The sequence below is a fragment of the Aquarana catesbeiana genome, linkage group LG06, assembly GCF_042186555.1.
Source record: "Aquarana catesbeiana isolate 2022-GZ linkage group LG06, ASM4218655v1, whole genome shotgun sequence".
NCBI lineage: Eukaryota > Metazoa > Chordata > Amphibia > Anura > Ranidae > Aquarana > Aquarana catesbeiana.
The window spans coordinates 7,683,508-7,704,173 of NC_133329.1; the positions used below are offsets into that span (position 1 = coordinate 7,683,508).

Here is a 20,666-nt window from a genome sequence, read left to right on the forward strand (position 1 = left end):
AGAAAGATAGAAACTTACTTTTTTGACCTATGTAGGAAATCCATTGAACAGCGGTTTATTCTAATATGCATCCCTAATGAGAACTCTTTTTTTGTTTTGGATAAAATAAGGATTTTTTGAACCCCCTATTTAGGTTTTTAGTTTTTGCTGTGTCTTTTTGGAAATATTTTCCTAGATTTCTTGTCTCAAAGACACAACAGGATACGAGTGAAAATCTCTCCAAGGAGATCAGAAGATCCCCTCTTAGACAGTTGTCCCTGGGACAGGTATCTCCATGGGAAGATTTCCTTCACCTCCTGTTCCTGTGAAAATGTTTACCAGGACTAATAGAGAGGGTGAATCTAGGGACACAGACAGCAATATAATCCTAACCAAAAAAATGCTGATTTCAAGTGATATTCTATCAAATGTAAAGCAAGCCATAAATTATACAATTGGAAGGAAAGATAATACAAGTGGAAGGAAAGAAAATCACTCAATTCCACTGTCAACACGGTTAGTATTGATGGAGAATCCTCCCTGCAAAATATATCAGAGACTCACTGGTTTTGCACAGTGTGGTCCTAGAGCCACATGGAGCCAACAGCTACTCTTTAAACTTCTGGCCTATTTGGATGGTGGACTTCCTTCATGGATTTATTTCACTTTGTTCATGGGATGGTAAAATAATGGCATGTGGATTTTTTATGAGTATGGTGATATATGGCATGTATATTTGAGACCATTGTAACTATGAATGGCATCACATGGTAATACTGTGTCACCTATCGCCATATCTATTATGGAAAATGCTTATTTTCATATATCAATTTAAATCTACATGGTATAAATATCCACATCCAATCTTCATTGAAAAGGCAGCTTCTGGGTGTTCTATCTCCTTTACTTATATAAATTGCAGACAACACATTCTTCATATATATCCACATAATCTGTTTCCTAATGTCATCATCAAAATAGAAGACATGCTTTGGGGTAACACTAAGGATGGGCGAACAGTTCGGCCAGAGCAAAATTTCAGGCCGAACTTTGATTGTTCTGGTTATCAGCGAACAACGAACATTATGCGGTGTTTGCAGAAAATTTGAAAGCCACGGAAGCTCGTTAAAGTCTATGGGACATTAGCATGAAAAACCAAAAGTGCTCATTTTAAAGGCTTATATGCAAGTTATTGTCATAAAAAGTGTTTGGGGACCCGGGTCCTGCCCCAGGGGACATGGATCAATGCAAAAAAAGGTTTTAAAAATTGACTTTTGTTCGGAAGCAGTGATTTTAATAATGCTTAAAGTGAAACAATAAAAGTGTAATATTCCTTTAAATTTCGTACCTGGGGGGTGTCTATAGTATGCCTGTAAAGTGGCACATTTTTCCTGTGTTTAGAACAATACAAAATTACATTTCTAAAGGAAAAAAAGTAATTTAAAACTGATCACGGCTGTAATGAATTGTCAGGTCTCGGCAATATAGATAAAACTCATCGAAAAAATGGCATGGGTTCCCCCCCTCAGTCCATTACCAGGCCCTTTGGGTCTGGTATGAATTTACTGACCGGAAAAAAAAAGCCGTAAACGTTCTGCCTCCATGGGAGACTCCAGCCCAGTGATACTTCCCTCCCATGGAGGCGGAACGGTTGTGGCTTTTTTTTTTTGGTCCGTCAGGCAGAGTGATCTTACATCGCTGGACATTTTTATTTTTTTATTTTTTTAATAAAGGACTTGTCCCAAGCTGTCTCTTGTCTTTTTTTGCAATTTTTTACACTTTTTTGTGAAATAGTAGGGGTACAATGTACCCCGTTACCAATTCACATGGGGGGCCAGGATCTGGGGGTCCCTTTGTTAAATGGGGCTTCCAGATTCTGATAGCCCCTGCCCGCATACCCCCACAACCACAAGGTGCTTTGGGGTCAGACCGCAAATCACCCTCCCCATGTTGAGGGCATGTGGCCTGGTACGGTTCAGGAGGGGGGCACTCCCTTGTCCCCCCTCTTTTCCTGCATCCTGCCAGGTTGCATGCTCGGATAAGGGTCTGGGATGAATTTTGGGGGGCCATATTTTTTTAATTTGGCACAGGGTTCCCCTTAATTTTCATATCAGACCTGAAGGGCCTGGCATGGATTTTGGGGGGACCCCCATGCAATTTTTTTATAAATTTTGGTTTGGGGTTCCCCTTAATATTCATACCAGACCCAAAGGGCCTGGTAATGGACTGGGGGGGACCCCATGCCCTTTTTTCAATTAGTTTTATAACTATATTGCCGAGACCCGACAATTCATTAGAAATGTCATTTTGCTGTGGTATTGTTCTAAACACGGGAAACATGTGCCACTTCACAGGCATACTATAGACACCCCCCAGGCATGATACTTAAAGGAATATTTCATTTTTATTGTTTCACTTTTAAGCATTAAAATAATCACTGCTCCCGAAAAAACATCCGTTTAAAAAAAAAAACAAATTTTGCATTGATACATGTCCCCTGGGGCAGGACCCCAGGGGACACCTTTTATGGCAATAACTTGCATATAAGCCTTTAAAATTAGCACTTTTGATTTTTCATGTTACTGTCCCATAGACTTTAACGGTGTTCTGGTGGCTTTGCGAATTTGCGGTGATCACCGCATAATGTTCGCTGTTCGCCGAATGTCCGAACAAGCAAAGTTCGGCCTGAACTTATGCTCGGGCCGAACCGTTCGCCCATCCCTAATCACAACTAATCATGATCATTTTATGATACAGGTTCAGGGGAGTTAAAAGGAACTTCCCTAAGTATTACAACCTATTTATTTCTTAAAACAATTGTAATTTTGCCTTTCCCATTGACTCCAATATATTTTACTGAAATAACAAAATTGGTGAAACGCCAGTGAAAATGTCTGGAATTCCACCAATACTTTAGCAAAACAAACACTCTTGAGCTATCCCTCACCAGGAACGATTTTTGTTGCCTGTAGGAACACATAAGACTACTGTACATAGGACTAGAATTTTGTATTTACTCCTCTGAATCAACTCTAGGTTTAGAATCAGTGTTTTTGGGAGCCAAAAGGGAAAATGAAGTGTCACAATGATCTGTAGAGCCAGAGATTTAGGCAGCTAGAGTTATATGCAATTTTGCATGTTTTTTTTTCCCTATAGGAAAGATAATCAAAGATTTACAACCCATCCTAACAGAGGATGAAACTCTGAAAGAAATATTTCAACCACCCCAATCCTGACCACCCAACCTCAGACAGAAACTAATTAGCAGAACGCTTCATTCTGACTATGAATTCACAAATAAAGGAACCAAACCCCGGAACAAAAAAAAACGCTGCAAACTGCGCAGCCAAATTGTTCTGGATATTTTATAGACAGGCAATTCCTATTCTCATATTAATTAGTGGTTCCAAATTAATAATAACTACTGCAGTAGGGAACAGACACAAAAGATAAACTCAGCGTCTTTCCAAAATAACTGTTCTGTTTATTTTGATACAATTGAAGTTGTTTATATACATGATTATGTAGGTAGCACAATAATATTACAATTGTACTTGTATGGTAACAAGGGGCGTAACATAGGCAGGCTAATTCTAATCAGAATCATGTAATGAAAGCATTATTAGTGCCGTGTGCTCGGTGGGTTTAGTGCATACAAAATAGAATACAATAATATACAGAACTTACAAATTTCCTTTAGGCCTCATGTACACTGCAGCTGGTAAACGGACGTTTAGGAGCAGTTGGGCATTTTTTTTCAACTGCTCCTGAACCCCTTCTCTATGTTATCTTATCAGTACATGTACATGGGTTCGTTTATAGTCGTTTCTAGGCAGTTGTGTTTAGAGGCTTTTTTGGAACTCCTAAAAAATGCATTCAGAAGCTGTGTTTAGAGACATTTCAGACGCCAAATGCGGTTAAACGCGGCTAAATTTGCCTTTAGCCACGTTTTGTTTAGAGGCATTATTTTCATTTTTGGCTATTTTGAAAAAAAAAACAATTTTCAAACGCCTCTAGACGCAAAGGCGGCTAAACGCGACTAAACGCGTTACGTAAATGCGGCTAAACCGCCGTTTTTAGACGCTGGTTTCTAGCTGTCAAGTTAAATCTTTCAGGAGAGGTTGAAGGTGTGGGAGGTGTGCCTGGGCACACCCTAATCACCCTGTGCTGGGTACATTTCCCCTACTGCTTGGCTGCAGAGAAAGGGACCGGGGAATATCTGTCCTTAGTCCCTTTCTCTGTCTCAAAAGTGAGACATCAGGGGTCTGTTTAGACCCATAATATTTCACCAAAGCCCCCCAATGGAGCTCCTAAAAAAATTTTGTAAAAAATTATAAAATTGTAAAAAAGTAATAATAAAAAAATATAAAAAATAAACTACTGACACCAATCTCTGCCCTTCTGACACTGTCCACTGGTCTACTGACACTGTCCATTGCCCTGCTGCCCTATAAATTTGCGCAATCTGTGATCATCTAACCAAAACCTCATCCTCATTCCCAAATACCGCTACAAAGCAAGGGGAGAAAGAAGATTCGCAGTCCAGGGACCTCGGCAATGGAACGCTCTTCCTAATCACATCCGCATGGAAGAAAACTATCTGGCCTTCAGGAAAAAACTCAAGACCTTCCTCTGCTAAGAGGATGACAGCACAAAATGCATTAGCGCCTTGAGGCGATTCAGTTCGCATTTGCAGCGCTTTACAAATCATTCATTCATTCATAAATACAGTATATGCACACATATGAGCTTTGGGGTGCACACCCTAATGCAATAGGCTGCGCACACCTATGGTCCCATGTACATGAAGCCTTACACAAATCAATACATTAAAAAGTGTCACACACACACACAAAAGGGACCTTCATTATGACAGGGTCATACAGCTGCACCTCAAGTAATGTTGTGAACTTCATCCAATGCAAAACATTCAGCAAAAAATCTTATGTTGGTGAAAAGGGACAGAAATGACTTACAAGAAATCTTTTACGCACCATGAAAGGGCCTAAGGAAGATGATTTCTGCACACCTGTGGGTCATCATATCTCAGACCACGCCATGGAAGACATGCATGTTTTGGTTCTTCAAGGGAGCTTCAAAACTACTCGGGAAAAGAAACCTTTTTGAACTTAAGAATGATAATTCTATTTGAAAAAAAAAAAAAATTGACTAAATATGGACTTAATTTTTTCTAAATTCCTGTCTGACAGTTTAATGACGACGCTCACCTCTGTGACTCTTTTCCCCTTCCAGTCCATAGACCTCGCCCGGCCTTATCTCACTAACTATCCAAGTTTATTTACAATTGCTGTGTTGGAGATGGCCAAATTAACGTTCTTCTAAATCTTTGTGCATTTGTATTGCTTGGAAATTGAAGCAGGGGGGGGGGGGTGCTCCCCAAAAAGCTTGTCCTGAAAATGTGGATGTTGGTGCAAATAAACAAAGCATCATAATCCCAGATGGGGTGTCCGGGGGTACCAGACTGTGCCCCGAACCTTCTTCCTGGCCATCAGTAGTCTAAACATTGTTTGGAATGTACATATTTGCCTACACCCTGATATGTCATATGTACTTAAACCATTGACTCGCTCATTGTAGGATTTCAATGTTTGACAAAGTCCATATTCGTTCTTATGTTCTTTGATCTCTGTTATGCGTAAAACTCTTCAATAAAAATGTAATGGAAAACAATATAATAAAGTATCATGGATGGTACATTTTCTCCAATAAAATCCAGGCTTTACATCCTAAATAAAAGAAAGGCCTGGTGTCACCAGTGACACACCTCCATCCCTAATAGTACAATAAAAACAAAACAAAGGTATCTCCCTTTAGGACTTGATATGAGGTGTGCACAATTGGCCGAAGAAATTGACAAATATACAATTAAAACATTTATTGCAGAAATAATCACACATATAGTAAAAGACTAGCATAAACAAAGGCAAAGCCAATACAATTTGTACATGGTTAAAGATTGCATTGCATTAGAAATACATGAATATACATAACATCTAAAACACCCGACGCGTTTTGCGAGATGCGACTCGCTCTTCATGGGGTGGATGCATGAAGGATATATCTGGAAATGAATGACTAAAAAGGTAATGTAACAAATGAATGGACAAATGGTAAGAGGTCCCTCAAAGAAAAAGAAAAGACCCCATGCTTACCAATCGGCAAGGCCTAGGTGCCTGTGGCAATATTCATCAAAATAATAAATGAAAAGTGTGTATAAATCAAGAGTTGGTGTACTGTCTCTTTACATAATATAATGTGTATATCAAATGATTTTGTCCTCCCTTCTAGCACATCCTAGTGTTTTAAATGCATACAACTACATAAAATTCACAATATTAAAGCAGAAAATAAAGTTTTAACGTGCTAATTGTGCAAAACAACGCATCTATGAGACCACTGTCATATAAAAAAATGCATGAAGATATAACAAGTAAAGCCCACATAAAATAGTCCACAATACAATGTATGGAACTCTGGATAAAAAATAAATAAAGCGCTCAATGTGCTTAAAGCGGAGTTCGATCCAAAAATTAAACTTTTTGTTTTCCTCCCCCCCACCGTTGTCACATTTGGCACCTTTCAGGGGGGAGGGGACAGCAGATACCTGTCTAATACAGGTATTTGCTCCCACTTCTGGCGATAGATTGCCGCAGATTCTGCAGTGATCTTCGCCATGTCCAGTCCCTCCTCCGTCCCCCCCGCTGTCTTCTGGGAGACACACAGGTCCAACAGGGACCAGTGAGGACATGCAGTGCGACTCGCGCCTATGCAGTAGGGAACCAGGCTGTGAAGCTGCAAGGCTTCGTTTCCTGATTCCCTTACTGAAGATGCCGGTGCCTGCACCCGGGAGCCGAGGGATGGATCGGCTTCAGGTGAGGACATTGAGGGCACCCTGAACAGGTAAATGTCCTTATATTAAAAGTCAGCAGCTGCAGTATTTGTAGCTGCTGACTTTTTTTTTTTTTCGGCGGAACTCCGCTTTAATGTGCAAAAATATCCATATAAGTGAAGCTGAAAAAAAAAAAAAAATTATATTATATATATATATATATATATATATATATATATATATATATATATATAATTTAAAAAAAGTTAATGAATCCATATAGGTACTTCCAATCCAAAGTGTCTTGTGCTTAGACAAATAGTGCAGTATCTGGTAATTGATTCTCCTTATTTTATAGCTGAGATCATTACTGTAATGTTGTAAACAGGCTTGTAAAAGACAACTTCTCCAGCACAAAGAATTGATACCCTTCAGTCTACTCAAACGTTTACAAACCACTAATGCCGTGTTCTGCTCAGTTGCATTGCCATGTGAGCTCCTCCATGTGAGTGTGTTACCGTACATCAAATTGATACAAGGTTCCCTTTTTCTCTTTGTGCTGGAGGAGTTACCTATTACAAGTATGGATAGTCCGAACACCCCCCGGGTTCAGCACCTCGAACAGGCAAAAAGTTCCAGAAAACATGTGAAACACCGTTAAAGTTCATGGCACATGAACATGAGAAATCAAAAGTCCTAATTTTTAAGGCTTCTATGCAAGTTATTAAAAAAAAAATGTATGGGATCCCGGGTACTGTACTAGGGGACATGTATCAATGCAAAAAAAAGTTTTAAATACAATCATTTTTTCAGGAGCAGTGATTTTAATAATGCTTAAAGTGAAACAATAGGAAAAAAATATTCCTTCAAATATCGCGCCTGGGGGTCCCCTTAGTCTGCCTGTAAAGTGGTGCATCTGTGCGATGTGTAGAACAGTGCCGCAACAATAATGAAATTTCTAAAGAAAAAAATGTAATTTAATCTTGCTGACATCTGTAATGTATTGCCGGCTCCCGGCAATATATATAAAAAATCAATGAAAAGAACAGCGTGTCCAAACCAGACCCTTATTCAGCATGCAGCCTGGAGGTCAGGATGGGGGGGCGAGTGAGCACCCCCCTCCTGAACCATACCAGGCCACATGCACTCAACATGGGTGGGTGCTCTGTGCCCCCCGACCCCAAAGCACCTTGTCCCCATGTAGCTGGGAACAAGGGCCTCTTCCGACAACCCTGGCAGGTGGTTGTCGGGGTCTGTGGGCGGGGGGTCATCGGAATCTGGAACCCCCCTTTAACAAGGGGGCCCCTAGATCACGACCCCCCTTATGTGAATAGGTATCGGGTACATTGTATCATTACTAATTCACCAAAAAAAGTGTCAAAAAGTAAAAACCACAAGAGACAATTTTTTACAATTTCTTTATTAAAAAAAAAATTAAAAAGTGTATCGTGATGTAAATCCACCATCAATCAAGCCACCTGATGGACCCGAAAAATAGAAAAAATGAAAAAATTCTGTCACCATGGGAGGCCTCCCGGTGACTGCTGTCTTTTTGCTTTTCGCTTTGAGAGCTCTTATATAGGCAAGGGCTGCCATAACCGGATGACTCCCGTACCACCTTTGATGTCACAAAGCCAAAAGACAGCAGTTGCCGGGAGGCCTCCCATGGAGGCAAAGCTTTTAAATTTTTTTCTATTTTTCGGGTCCGTCAGGCGACGTGATTGAAGATGGATGGACATCGCGGGACACTTTTTTCTTTTTTAATAAAGGAAATTGTCTGTTGTGGTTTTAACTTTTTGACACTTTTTTTGGTGAATGGGTAGCGGTACAATGTACCCGATACCCATTTACATAGGGGGGTGGGATCTGGGGGCCCCTTTTTTAAAGGGTGCTTCCAGATTCTAATAAGCCCCCCGCTCGCAGACCCCAACAGCCACAGCCCAGGGTTGTCAGGAAGAGGCCCTTGTTTCCATCAACATGGGGACAAGGTGCTTTGGGGGGCACCCTCCCCATGGGCCAGGTATGGGGCAAGTGGCCTGGTATGGTTCAGGGTGCGAGAGACGCTTGCTCATCCCCTCCCTTTCCTGGCCTGCCAGGCTGCATGCTCGGATAAGGGTCTGGTATGGATTTTGGGGGGACCCCACGCCAATTTTATTTGAAAAAATTGGCATGGAGTTCCCCTTAAAACCTATGCCAGACCCAAAGGGCCTGGTATAGGTTTTGGGGGGATCCCACACAGTTTTTTTTAATTTTGGCATGGAGTTCCCCTTAAAATTCCCCTTAAAATCTATACCAGTCCTGAACCAGGACTGATTAATTTTGGTAAATGTCAGCCTATCAACGGAGTCTTCCAACAGCCCTGAATGTCCATTTAGAAAGCATGCTGGATGAAGGAAAGGCTAGTAGCTCGATTGCATATTGAGCAAGTTCTGGCCAGTGGTCCATCCTCAAGACCCAGTAACCCAGTGGATGCTCAGTTGGAAAGGTCTCCAAGTCTGCTCTTGCCCCTAGATATTCCTGCACCATATAATGCAGACGCTGCCGATGGTTGCTTAAACCTAACAGCCCTGGGTGCTGAGGACTAAAGAATTGTTTGAAGGCATCGGTCAGCCGGCCACCTTCTCCACCACTCTTCCTCTGACCAAACAAAGCCTCAGAAACACGTTGTCTAGGAAATGGTAACCTCCCAGAGTTCTAGAAAGGCACTACACTAATTTTTCTTCAAGGAGTCCTGAAGATGTTTCATCCTCAGCTCCCTCTGCAAAGGCAGAATGAGCTCTGCAATATTGCCCTTGTAACGTGGATCAAGAAGGGTTGCCAGCCAGTAATGGTTCCTCTCTTTGATACCACAAATCCTCAGGTCCTTTTGCAGGCTTTGCAGAATCAGGGAGCCCATACAGTGTAAGTTTGAAGAGGCATGAGATTCTGAGTCCTCTGGGTCACTAAGGATGACATTGTCAGGAACTACCTCCCCCCCCAGCCACATACAACTCCTTGGGTTTCTGGGGACTGAAAACCATCCCTTGAAGACTGCTGCATGTTATCCTCTACATCCATGCTGACATGGCATCAACCACCTCAGAGCCTGCCCCCGCAGAGCTGACAGAATCTCTGCCCCAGTGTGGCTCATGTCCCCTAGGCAGACAGACCAGCTAAAGCACCGCATAGCATCTTTTAGCCTGACTGATGCATTGCCCCTTGAACACTTAGGGAGCACTGCTGGTTCAGAGGAAAATTCAGCAGAAGAGGTCATAGAGGAAGAAGAGGAGAAGGGGGTGGAGCAGACAGATGTGGCAGAATCATCACCAGCTTTTTGAAGGCATGGTGGAACAAGCTCCAATACTGAATCCTGTCCTGCATCCTTCTCAGCTGCCAGCAGAGTTACCCAGTGTGCCGTGAAGAAAATGTAACATCCCTGACAATGCCTGTGGGACCATGAGTCAGCAGTAATGTGAACCTTGCTGCTGACCACCCTGTCAAATGAGGCCAAAACATTGCCTTCTACATGACAGAGCCGGAATGGCCTTACGTGAAAATACATTTCTTTTTGGAACCCGCCACTTTGGTACAGCACATTCCTCAAATTCATAAAAGGGGCAGAGTCTACCAGGTGAATAGGCAGCAGCTGTAGTGCTAGCAATTTGGCCAAGCTAGCAATTAGACGCCGAGCATGTGGATGGCTGGGAAAGTATTTTTTTTGTACGCTTCAGCAACTGGGGTAGCAAAATTTGCCTAGTGAAATCAAGAAGTGGTGTACTGCTAGCAGATTGGGTGCAAGTACTTGTGGTACCTATTGCTATAACTTCATTCCTCTCAGTGCAGGTTTTTGAGAGGACTTGAGGTATAGTAAGGGTTGAGATCCCAGATGAGGAGCAAGGATAAGTGTACTTTTTTTATGATGTGGGTCTTTCAGGTGCTGTTGCCAATGGACTGCATTGCAGGTCATCATATGTCTTCTCAAGCACATGGTGCCCAAGCGGGTGGTGTTCTGGCTACACGTGATCTGCTTCAGACATAGATTGCAAACAGCAACACTGTGGTCTGCTGCACATGTGTTGAAAAAAGCCCACACCAATGAACTTTTGGAAGTCAACGAGGAGTCAGCAGTGTCATGCACCTGTGGAGCTCTGTCATGTGATGCAATAGGGTGGCTGTGGCTGCCCTTAAGCTGGAAAGTGTAAAGATTAGAAAATCTAAAATCAGTTTATTTCTAAAGTCCCAAGGTGTGTCACTGAGGGATAAATGAATTCAGATGATGCTTGATTTTCTGTAGAGATTCAACCTCCAGAGGATCCATGTTTTAAATTAATCTCAGATGAACACAGAGCCAAACTACACTCCTGTGTGCTCTGGAGATATCGGGGGGCATTTCTGTATTATAAATATACGAATGTGTGGAGAATTAAATTGTATTGTGACCAGAAATGTCACATACTATGTTTTCTGTTATTTTCATTTAATTTTCTTCAGCAAAATCTCTACATCAGACTTCTAGCACTGAACTGACCCTTCCAGAGGAGACTCCCCTCCCCCCATCTTCTACCATAATTTACCTCTGACAGGGGGATCACTGACAAAATCTGGACTAGGAGTTAAAGCAAGGAAAATTCTTAATTTTACCAGTCTGGCCATTCACAGGTATTTATTTCCTTTCCTTCATTATTTGTCTAATGCCGCGTACACACGGTCGGACTTTTCGACCGGACTTGTCTGACGGACGCCGACGGACCAAATCGGGCGGATAATCCCATCATGTGTGGGCTTCACCGGACCTTCAGAAGACTTTTCCAGTCGTAAATCTGATGGACTTTAGATTTGGAACATGCTTCAAATCTTTACGTCGTAACTCCGCCGGACCCAGTCTGTATGCTAGTCCGACGGACAAAAACTGACCCTAGGGCAGCTATTGGCTACTGGCTATCAACTTCCTTATTTTAGTCCGGTGTACGTCATCACGTATGAATCCGTCGGACTTTGGTGTGATCGCGTGTAGGCAAGTCTGGTCGTTAGAAAGTCTGTTGAAAGTCCGCCAAAAGTCCGTCTAAAGTCTGTCGAAAGTCTGTCGGATGGGCTGTTGGACTTTTGTAGCTGAAAAGTCCGACCATGTGTACACGGCATTACAGGTACGGGATATTTCAATCATTGTTTTGTTTGTAAATCCAGCTCATCCCAATTGCTGTCACCTTTGTTAATTTTTTTATTAGACTATATTTGTTTTTTCCAATTTCTGAACTTTCCACCATTTTATTGTTAAATCTTTCCAGCATCGCAGCTTCCAATTTGAAACTTTTATAAAATGGAGAAATATCTATTAGTAAAATAAGAGATGAAAGGGTAAAGATTGGGAAATCTAAAATCAGTTATTTATTTCTAAAGGCCAGAGCTGTGCATTGTTGAGGGATAAATAAATTCAGACTATGCTTGATTCACAGGTATTTATTTCCTTTATTATTGGTTTTACAGGTACGGGACATTTCGGTCATCGTTTCATTTGTTATATTTGTAAAACCAGCTCATCCCAATTGTTGTCATCTTTGTTTATTTTTATTTCTTTGTTTCAGAGATGGTTTTGCATATATGTCAAAATAGAAATAATACAGAATATTTTTATCTTACAAATAAACTCTTTCATAATACACGACACTGATCACATTGTTTCATTTAGTCACAGTTCCGGTAAAATGTATTTTGTTTTAGTAGATGCAGAGCATGTAAATAGTCACATTTTATTTTATTTTGTTTAACTATTGATCCAAAAACTGAGATTACAATCTACAATACAAAGAAGAGAGCCATATCGGTAAGTAAATGACATAAGATGTAGTGTAACGTATTGGACACACAGTTTATTTTATGTATAAGCTGATACATATGATGAGGTTGTCACTCTCTTCACATTGTATGTTCATGTGTTTCTTTGTTTGATGGAAACATAAATTAATAATCTATGAAATGTTTTATTTTTGTGTCATTTTAGATCTCATGTGGTTGTTTCTTGTGTTTGATATTTCACTGATTTTGTTAATAAAGAGATAAGTATTGATACATTTAAACAAATAATGTCACATCTGTATTCATTATTAATTTATACATTAGTGATCTTCATAGCACTGTTAAGTATTGACACATTTAAAGGGATGATGTCACTCCCTGATTCATCATTCGTTTATATATTAATTAGCTTCATTTTTAGTTATCTAAATATTTCCTGGTATTTGTACCGTTTTTTAGAGGGAGGCTCCTTAGTTACATTTATAATTCTCAATAACACTTTGGTCCTGACTCATCAAATTACAGACATTGATAAATAGTGTTTCAGACGTTCTAAAATTAAAGGGGACCTGTCATGGGAGAATATTGGAGGCTGCCATTGTGGAGCTCCCTCTTTAGGAATGTTGGCCCCCTGACCATTATGCTGATGCTTTGGATATGATTCTGAGTTGCTGACCCATAACATGACCTATAATAAGTATTTCTGACACTCCTCTCATACTCACTTAAAGCATGCTTGTTCCAGGTCTGCGATTTGCCATGTCTTTACCGCATTTTAATATTGGTTTTAAACTGTAACTGGATGCAGGGGCGGCCTGTCCAATAGGGGCGCTCGGGTGCCGCCCCCTCCGCATCCTCGCCACCCCCTTAACAGATGGCAAACAAAGATAGAAGTTGTAGGATTTTAATCCTTTCCTTTTTAACCCTTTCCTACTCTACACAAGGATTTTAACCCTTTCCTACTCAATTCTAAAGAAAATTAATATTGGATTTAGATGTACGTTGACCACTTGCCTACTGGAGACTTGTACCCCCTTCCTGCCCCTGATAATTTTAAGCTTAAAGCACGGTCACACTTTGAATGACAATTACTCAGTTATGCAACACTGTACTCATATGAAATATTTGCCCTTTTTTTCACACAAATAGAGCTTTCTTCTGGTGGTATTAAATCACCACTAGTTTTATTTTTTTGCACTATAAATAAAAGAAGACCGAAAATTGTGTAAAAAAAAATGCATTTTCCTTTGTTTCTGTTATAACGTTTTACAAATTAATAATTTTTTCTTATACATTTTGGGCAAAATGGATACTGCTACATTTCTTTGTTAAAAATAACCCAAATTAGTGGAGTCCACAAGCTATGGTGCCAATCATTGAAAATTGATCACACCTGATGTACTGTACATTTCTTGAGACCCTAACAAGCCAGGAAAGTACAAATATCCCCCAAATGACCCCTTTTTTTAAAACAGTCCAAGTTATGTATTAAGAGGCATTGTGAGTTTTTTGAAGTTGTAATTATTTTCCCACAATTCTTTGCAAAATTAAGATTTTTTGTTTACTAAATTGTTGTATTAACAGTTTTTTTTCTCTCACATGGCAAATGCATACTTGCAACTATACCCCAAAATAGATTCTGCTACTTCTCCTGAGTATGGAGATACCACATGTGTGAGACTTTTTCACAGGCTGGCCACATACAGAGGCCCAACATGCAGGGAGCACCATCAGGTGTTCTAGGGACATAAATTACACATCTAATTTCCTGATTACTTTTGAAGGTCCTGGATTCCAAGATAGTGGAAACACCCACAAAATAACTCCATTTTGGAAAGCAAACACCCCAACGTATATTCTTTGAGGCATAATGAGTCTTTTGAACATGTCATTTTTTTTCCACAAGTTGTTTGCAAAATGTGGAAAGAAAATAAAAATGCATTTTTTATACATTTTTAGGGCACTGAAGGGTGCTGATGAGAATCCACTGATAGGGTGGCACTGATGAGCTCTCACTGATCATCACTGATGTGCACTATTGTGAACTGATGAGCGCTAATAGGGAACTGTAGTGGCACTGATGATCACTTTAGTGCCACTGATGAGCACTCACTGATGGTGTTGTAGGGCAGTGATGTGCATTGTAGGACGTTGATGGCACTGTAGGTCACTGATGGCACTGATGTGCACTATAGGGCACTGATGGCACTCATGAGCACTGTAGTGGCACTGATGGCACTGATGTGCACTGTAAGGCACTCATGAGCACTGTAGTGGCACTGTAGGGCACTTATGAGCACTGTAGTGGCACCATAGGGCACTGATGAGCACTGTAGTGGCACTGATGAGCACTGTAGTGGCATTGTAGTAGCACCGATGAGCACTGTAGCAGCAGCGTAGGGCACTAATAAACAATGTAGTGGCTCCATAGGGCACTGATGAGCACTGTAGTGGCACTGATGACACGGTAGGGGAACTAATGGCACTGGGGGAAAGAAAGAGGTGCCTTCTAAGCGTAGTATATTAAAAATTTAATGGATTCAATGTAAAAAAATAGCGAATACACTCACAAACAGATGAGAGAGACAGGCATGTATAATGGGTGTCATCCACACTTATCCAGAGGATGCAGGGCTGGGACCGGTGTGTACTGAGAAGCCGTCCTCGGTAGCGAACTCAGTGGTGGAGTCCAATGCCTTCAGTATCCAGGGGAAGGGATCCGGGAACACCGGAACGTCCTGCTGTGATGTCATCACTTCCAGATTAAAGTTCAGCGGGAGGGTGCGCGCGTTCAAAGCATGCATGCTTCTTCCTCAGGCTCTGATGGGGCCATCTTAGAAGTGGAATATATTATGCTCCCAGTCACATGATAAGCCAGAGATAAACCACACTGAGCACGAGACTGGGAGCATAATATATACCACTTCTAAGATGGCCCCATCAGAGCCAAATGGACTTTATTTAAATCATTTATGTGCTGGTTTATCAGCTGCATCCTCACCCAGAGTGTGCTCAATCCACCTCACTTTGTTTGAGAACTAATGGCGCTGCAGGGGCAATGTAGTGGCACTGATGGCACTGTAGGAGCAGTGTAGGGCACTGATGAGCACTTGAGCAGCTCTGTAGGGCACTGATGAGCACTGTAGTGGCACTGATTGCACTGTAGTGGCACTGATTGCACTGTAGGGGCACTAGTGTCACTGCAGAGGCACTGTAGTGGCACTGATGGCATGTGAGATAGGACCTAGTTGTCGGAAATTCCAACCGTGTGTAGGCTCCATCACACATTTTCCATAGGAATTTCCGACACACAAAGTTTAAGAGCTTGCTATAAAATTTTCCGACAACAAAATCCGTTGTCGGAAATTCCGATCGTGTGTACACAAATCCGACGCACAAAGTGCCACGCATGCTCAGAATAAATTAAGAGATGAAAGCTGTTGGCTACTGCCCCGTTTATAGTCCCGACGTACGTGTTTTACGCCACCGCGTTCAGAACGATCAGATTTTCCGACAACTTTGTGTGACCGTGTGTATGCAAGACAAGTTTGAGCCAACATCCGTCGGAAAAAATCCATGGATTTTGTTGTCGGAATGTCTGATTAATGTCCGACTGTGTGTATAGGGCATTAGAGCTTACAATCTAATTGGGAGGGTCAAGAGATAATAACTGTGGGGGATGGGCCGATGGAGAAAATAAATGTACAGTTGTTAGGTGGGTGTCAGGTCACCTGAGGCCAGGTGACAGATGCACACCATTAAAACAAGTATTTGGCGCAAAGATTAACAGCAAAAACCCAATCATACAATAATGTACACAGATGAACTCTAGATGGGATAACAAATGACAATAAAAATGGGAGTTAGAGTCCATGATGTAACACAACAAGTTTAGGAGACGAGGGTGATGTATATAGTCCACATTCACGGCAGCCTTCCGTTGGGAGTAAAAGCCATTATCCCAAGAACACTGCAAAACAAGGAAGAGGAGGCGCCTCTGGGTGCAAACTTTAAAACAATTTATTGTAAAAACAGCAACAGCTAGATTTGCACTCACATTTTAGAAGAAGGTTGACAAAGGAGCGCCGCCGTCGCACCACTCACGGTGAGCCAGCTCAGGAAACGCGTCGCACATCGTGTGACGTCATCATCCCTCGTCTGGATATCGTTTGCCATCCAAGCCTCGTTTTGGTGTCTGTCCCCGCTGTCGGCCGGTATACATCCAGTGTTTTAGACTACCCAGAGGTTACAGATCCACCTATCGAGAGAGATGACTCCACGGACCCCTGGATTGCCTTGGGACTATTTTATGTTTGATACCTTCTTCTAAAATGTGAGTGCAAATCTAGCTGTTGCTGTTTTTACAATAAATTGTTTTAAAGTCTGCACCCAGAGGTGCCTCCTCTTCCTTGTTTGATAGATGCACACCGTTGGGGTCAGGAGTGCACCGCTAAGGTAGTGGACCCTACGGCTGACTGCTGCAGATGGAAGTCCGGGTGGTTAAGCTAGCATGTCCACTGGAGCACCAACACGGATCCCACAGGGAGCTAGAGCATAAGATTCCCCAGGACTCGGAGTCCAAGAGCCAGCAGGTGTTCACCAGAGCCTCTAGTGGTAAGGATGGACTGCGCTGCAACTGGCTCCAGGTCGCAGCCCCCAGGGTCTCCCAGCTCATGCTCACAGTAGGCTACAGGAGGATAGAGAGGAAGCAGCAGCCCAGGATAACAAGAGATAGTAAGGAGATAAGCCAAAGGTCGGGGCGACTAGCAGACAAGGATAAACATAGAACACGCCTAAGGTCAGGGTCACAAGCAGACAGGGATAGTCGAGAACAGGCCAAGATCGGCAACTGGAATCAGACGTAGAAGACACAGCAAGTCTCGCATGAAAGATAAACACACAAAGTTGATCAGCAGGGCTGGCTTGCATTGCACAGGTTAATATAGAGTTCTCTGATAGGGGCTGGGGTGGAGCCATGCTTAGAGGAGAGATTATTTAAGCAGCCAGGTGAGAGTGGCTGGCCTCTAAAGGTGAACACATGGAGGAGAGGTAAGCTGACAGACAAACACTACTGCATATTCATGACAGTGGGGCCCAAATAGGCTTCTCTGAAGAGATGAGATTTCAGTGATCATCTAAAAGTGGACAGAGTAGGATATAGTCGGACAGAGTTTTTAGAGGATGGGAGAGGCTCTGGAGAGGTCCCTGAGGCAAGCGTGGGATGAGATGACAATAAAGTTAGAGAGCAGGAGGTCTTGGGAGTAACAAAGAGAATGATTAGGTTGGAATTTTGAGACTGGGTTAGTGATGTAGCTGGGGGCCGAGTTGTGGATAGCTTTGAAAATTATTGTTAGTATCTTGAATTTAATTGGGTGAGTGGAAGCCAGTGGAGGGATTGGACGAGAGGGGTAGTATACGCTGAACGGTTTGTAAAGTGAATGAGCCGGGCAGCAGCATTCATGATGGACTGAAGTGGGATAGCCTATTTAAAAGTAAGCCAATGAGGAGGGAGTTGCAGTAGTCGAGGCGGGAGATGGCCAGCGAGTGAATTAGATACTTTGTAGTGTCATTGGTTAGGAAGGGGTGTATCTTGGAGATGTTGCGGAGGTTGAGGCAACAAGCTTTGGACAGTGATTGTGTGTGGGGCCAAAAGGATAGCTTAGGATCCTGGATTACACCTAGCACCTTGGCATGGGGGATGGGTTGATTGTTGAGTCTTTGATTTTTCCAGGGAAATCAGGGGAAGAGGAACGTGGGGGAGGAAGTATTATGAGCTTGGTTTTGGATAGATTGAGTTTGAGGAAGTGGCGTGACACCCAGGCTGATATGTCTGTTAGTAAATTAGTAATGTGTGAGGAGACTGATGGAGTGAGCTGAGGGGTAGAGAGATAAATGTGGGTGTCATTGGTGTAGAAATCTTATTGAAATCAATGGGAGGCAATCAACTGACAAAGGGAAGAGGTGTAAATTGAGAATAGTAGAACAGAACCTTGGGGGACCCCAATGGAGAATGGAAGAGGAGAGGAGGAAGTAGAATTGTAAGTGACAAGGAAGGTATAGAGGGATAGGTAGGATGAGAACCAGAGAAGAGTACAGTCACGGAGACCAAAGGCGTGGAGTTTTTTTTAGAAGGAGGGGGTGGTCCACTGTGTCAAAGACCATGGAGAGGTCCAGGAGGAGTAGTACAGATTAGTGTCCATTGGTTTTAGGCAATAGTAGGTCATTTGTGAGTTTAGGGGAGACTGTTTTCATGGAGCAACAACCACTTTTGTTCTCTGCAGGGAAAGGAGAAAATACACAAATCTACCAGAATTAATTTTTATCTTGTGTAGAAATAATTGCATTTCAATTGTGTCTTTGGTACATATTTTAGGGTCATCATCATACAAGTTGGACTATGACTTAAATTAAAATATAATTTATTTCAGGTAAGGTCTTTGTAAAGTCATACTTTTAGTTTCTGATAGGTGAATTTTCTCTGTCTTTTGGATGATGACTAATGGCTATTACACTCTGCTCAGTGCATCTTTCAGGTACAACAAATTGATGCTTCATGCATTCATGTTATAACCAATATCTGGGAAATGTGGTGACAGATTATATTTTTTACCATCGCTGATAGTATGAAGAAACCAGTTCATGTTTTCTGCGCACAATTTCGGTCAACATCTGAATTTTGCTTACAGAATTTCTCTATTCAGTATTTTAGATTGTCATAAATCAAGTCTTTCTTTTACTTCTGAAAAAAAAAATGTCAATTGTATTTTAATTATTGGTTTTCTATATTGTTTTTTATAAATATAAAAAACTAAAATTTTACAATTTAGGGAAATCCTTATCTAAGTTTCTTAATTATGTAGTATTTTGGATGACTAACTTGATTACTTTTTTGTTATATGGAAAACTAAGCAAATAATGGAATGGGGAATCAGTCAATTTTGAATGAAGTCTTTCTCTCCGGACTGTCTGATCTTTCTGTTCTCCAGCTCCCGCTGTTTCTCTTCTTCCTCCTCATCTACCTTCTGACATTAGTCTGGAATTTGCTGATCATCTCCCTCATAGCCGCCGACTCTCACCTCCATGTTCCTATGTATTTCTTCCTTGGGAACCTGGCCGGTATAGACCTTTGTTATTCCTCATTAACTGTCCCACGAATGTTATTTGACCTTCACACCAAGACAAGAAAAATTTCCATACAGGCTTGTATAACCCAAGTCTTCTTCTGTATATCCTTCATGGGTTGCGAGGTTTTTCTGCTGACTGTCATGTCCTATGATCGATATACCGCCATTTGTCAGCCATTACATTACATGCAGGTCATGAGTTGGAAAGTGTGTGTACGGTTGGTGTCCATTGTGTGGTGTCTCAGTTATACCCATTCTTTAGTTCACACATTGTATGCCTTCAAATTAACATTTTGTGGATCAGATATAATAGAAAGCTTCTTCTGTGACCTTCCCCAGTTGCTTCAGATCTCCTGCAGTGGCATCTACATCAATATTTTGCTCATTTTTCTCTTGAGTGGCTTCCTTGGAGTTTGGTCTATAATGCCGACCTTCCTGTCTTATGTCTATATAATCCAAACTGTTCTTAAAATTCAAGCCAAAGGGGCAAGGAGTAAAGTGTTCTCTACTTGTACCTCTCACCTGACAGTGATATTTACGTATTATGGCTCCATTATGTTGAATTATTTTTGGCCTAGTTCTAGTCATCATTTTTTTGGTAACAAAGTCGTGTCGGTATTTTACATGGTGATCCTTCCTCTCCTCAATCCTCTCATTTACAGTATGAGGAACCAGGATTTTAGGACAGCATTTCAAAGCATTTTCAGGAAGACCTTCACATGGAAATAGAGATATAAAAGATGTGAACATAAAAGTACAGGGTGTGAACGAGAGAAATCATAACCACCAAAAGTAGTACAGGGCTTCTAAGGCTGGCCATACGTTATACACGTTTCTGGTACAATTTTCCTTTAGGTTTACCAAAACCATATAATACGAGGTCAAACCTAAACACTTTCAAATTGTATGCGATCAGGCAGGCCCCCGCACCATATGTATAA

General features: G+C 41.7%; 1 protein-coding gene across 1 annotated transcript; it reads left to right on the top strand.

The window, feature by feature from the left end:
* The first annotated feature begins 19,521 nt into the window (after nucleotides 1–19,521).
* LOC141147481 (olfactory receptor 5AR1-like) lies at nucleotides 19,522–20,454 on the top strand. The gene has a single exon (XM_073634717.1). It carries the CDS (start codon nucleotides 19,522–19,524, stop codon nucleotides 20,452–20,454), a length of 933 nt encoding a protein of 310 aa, XP_073490818.1.
* Nucleotides 20,455–20,666: the final 212 nt, after the last annotated feature.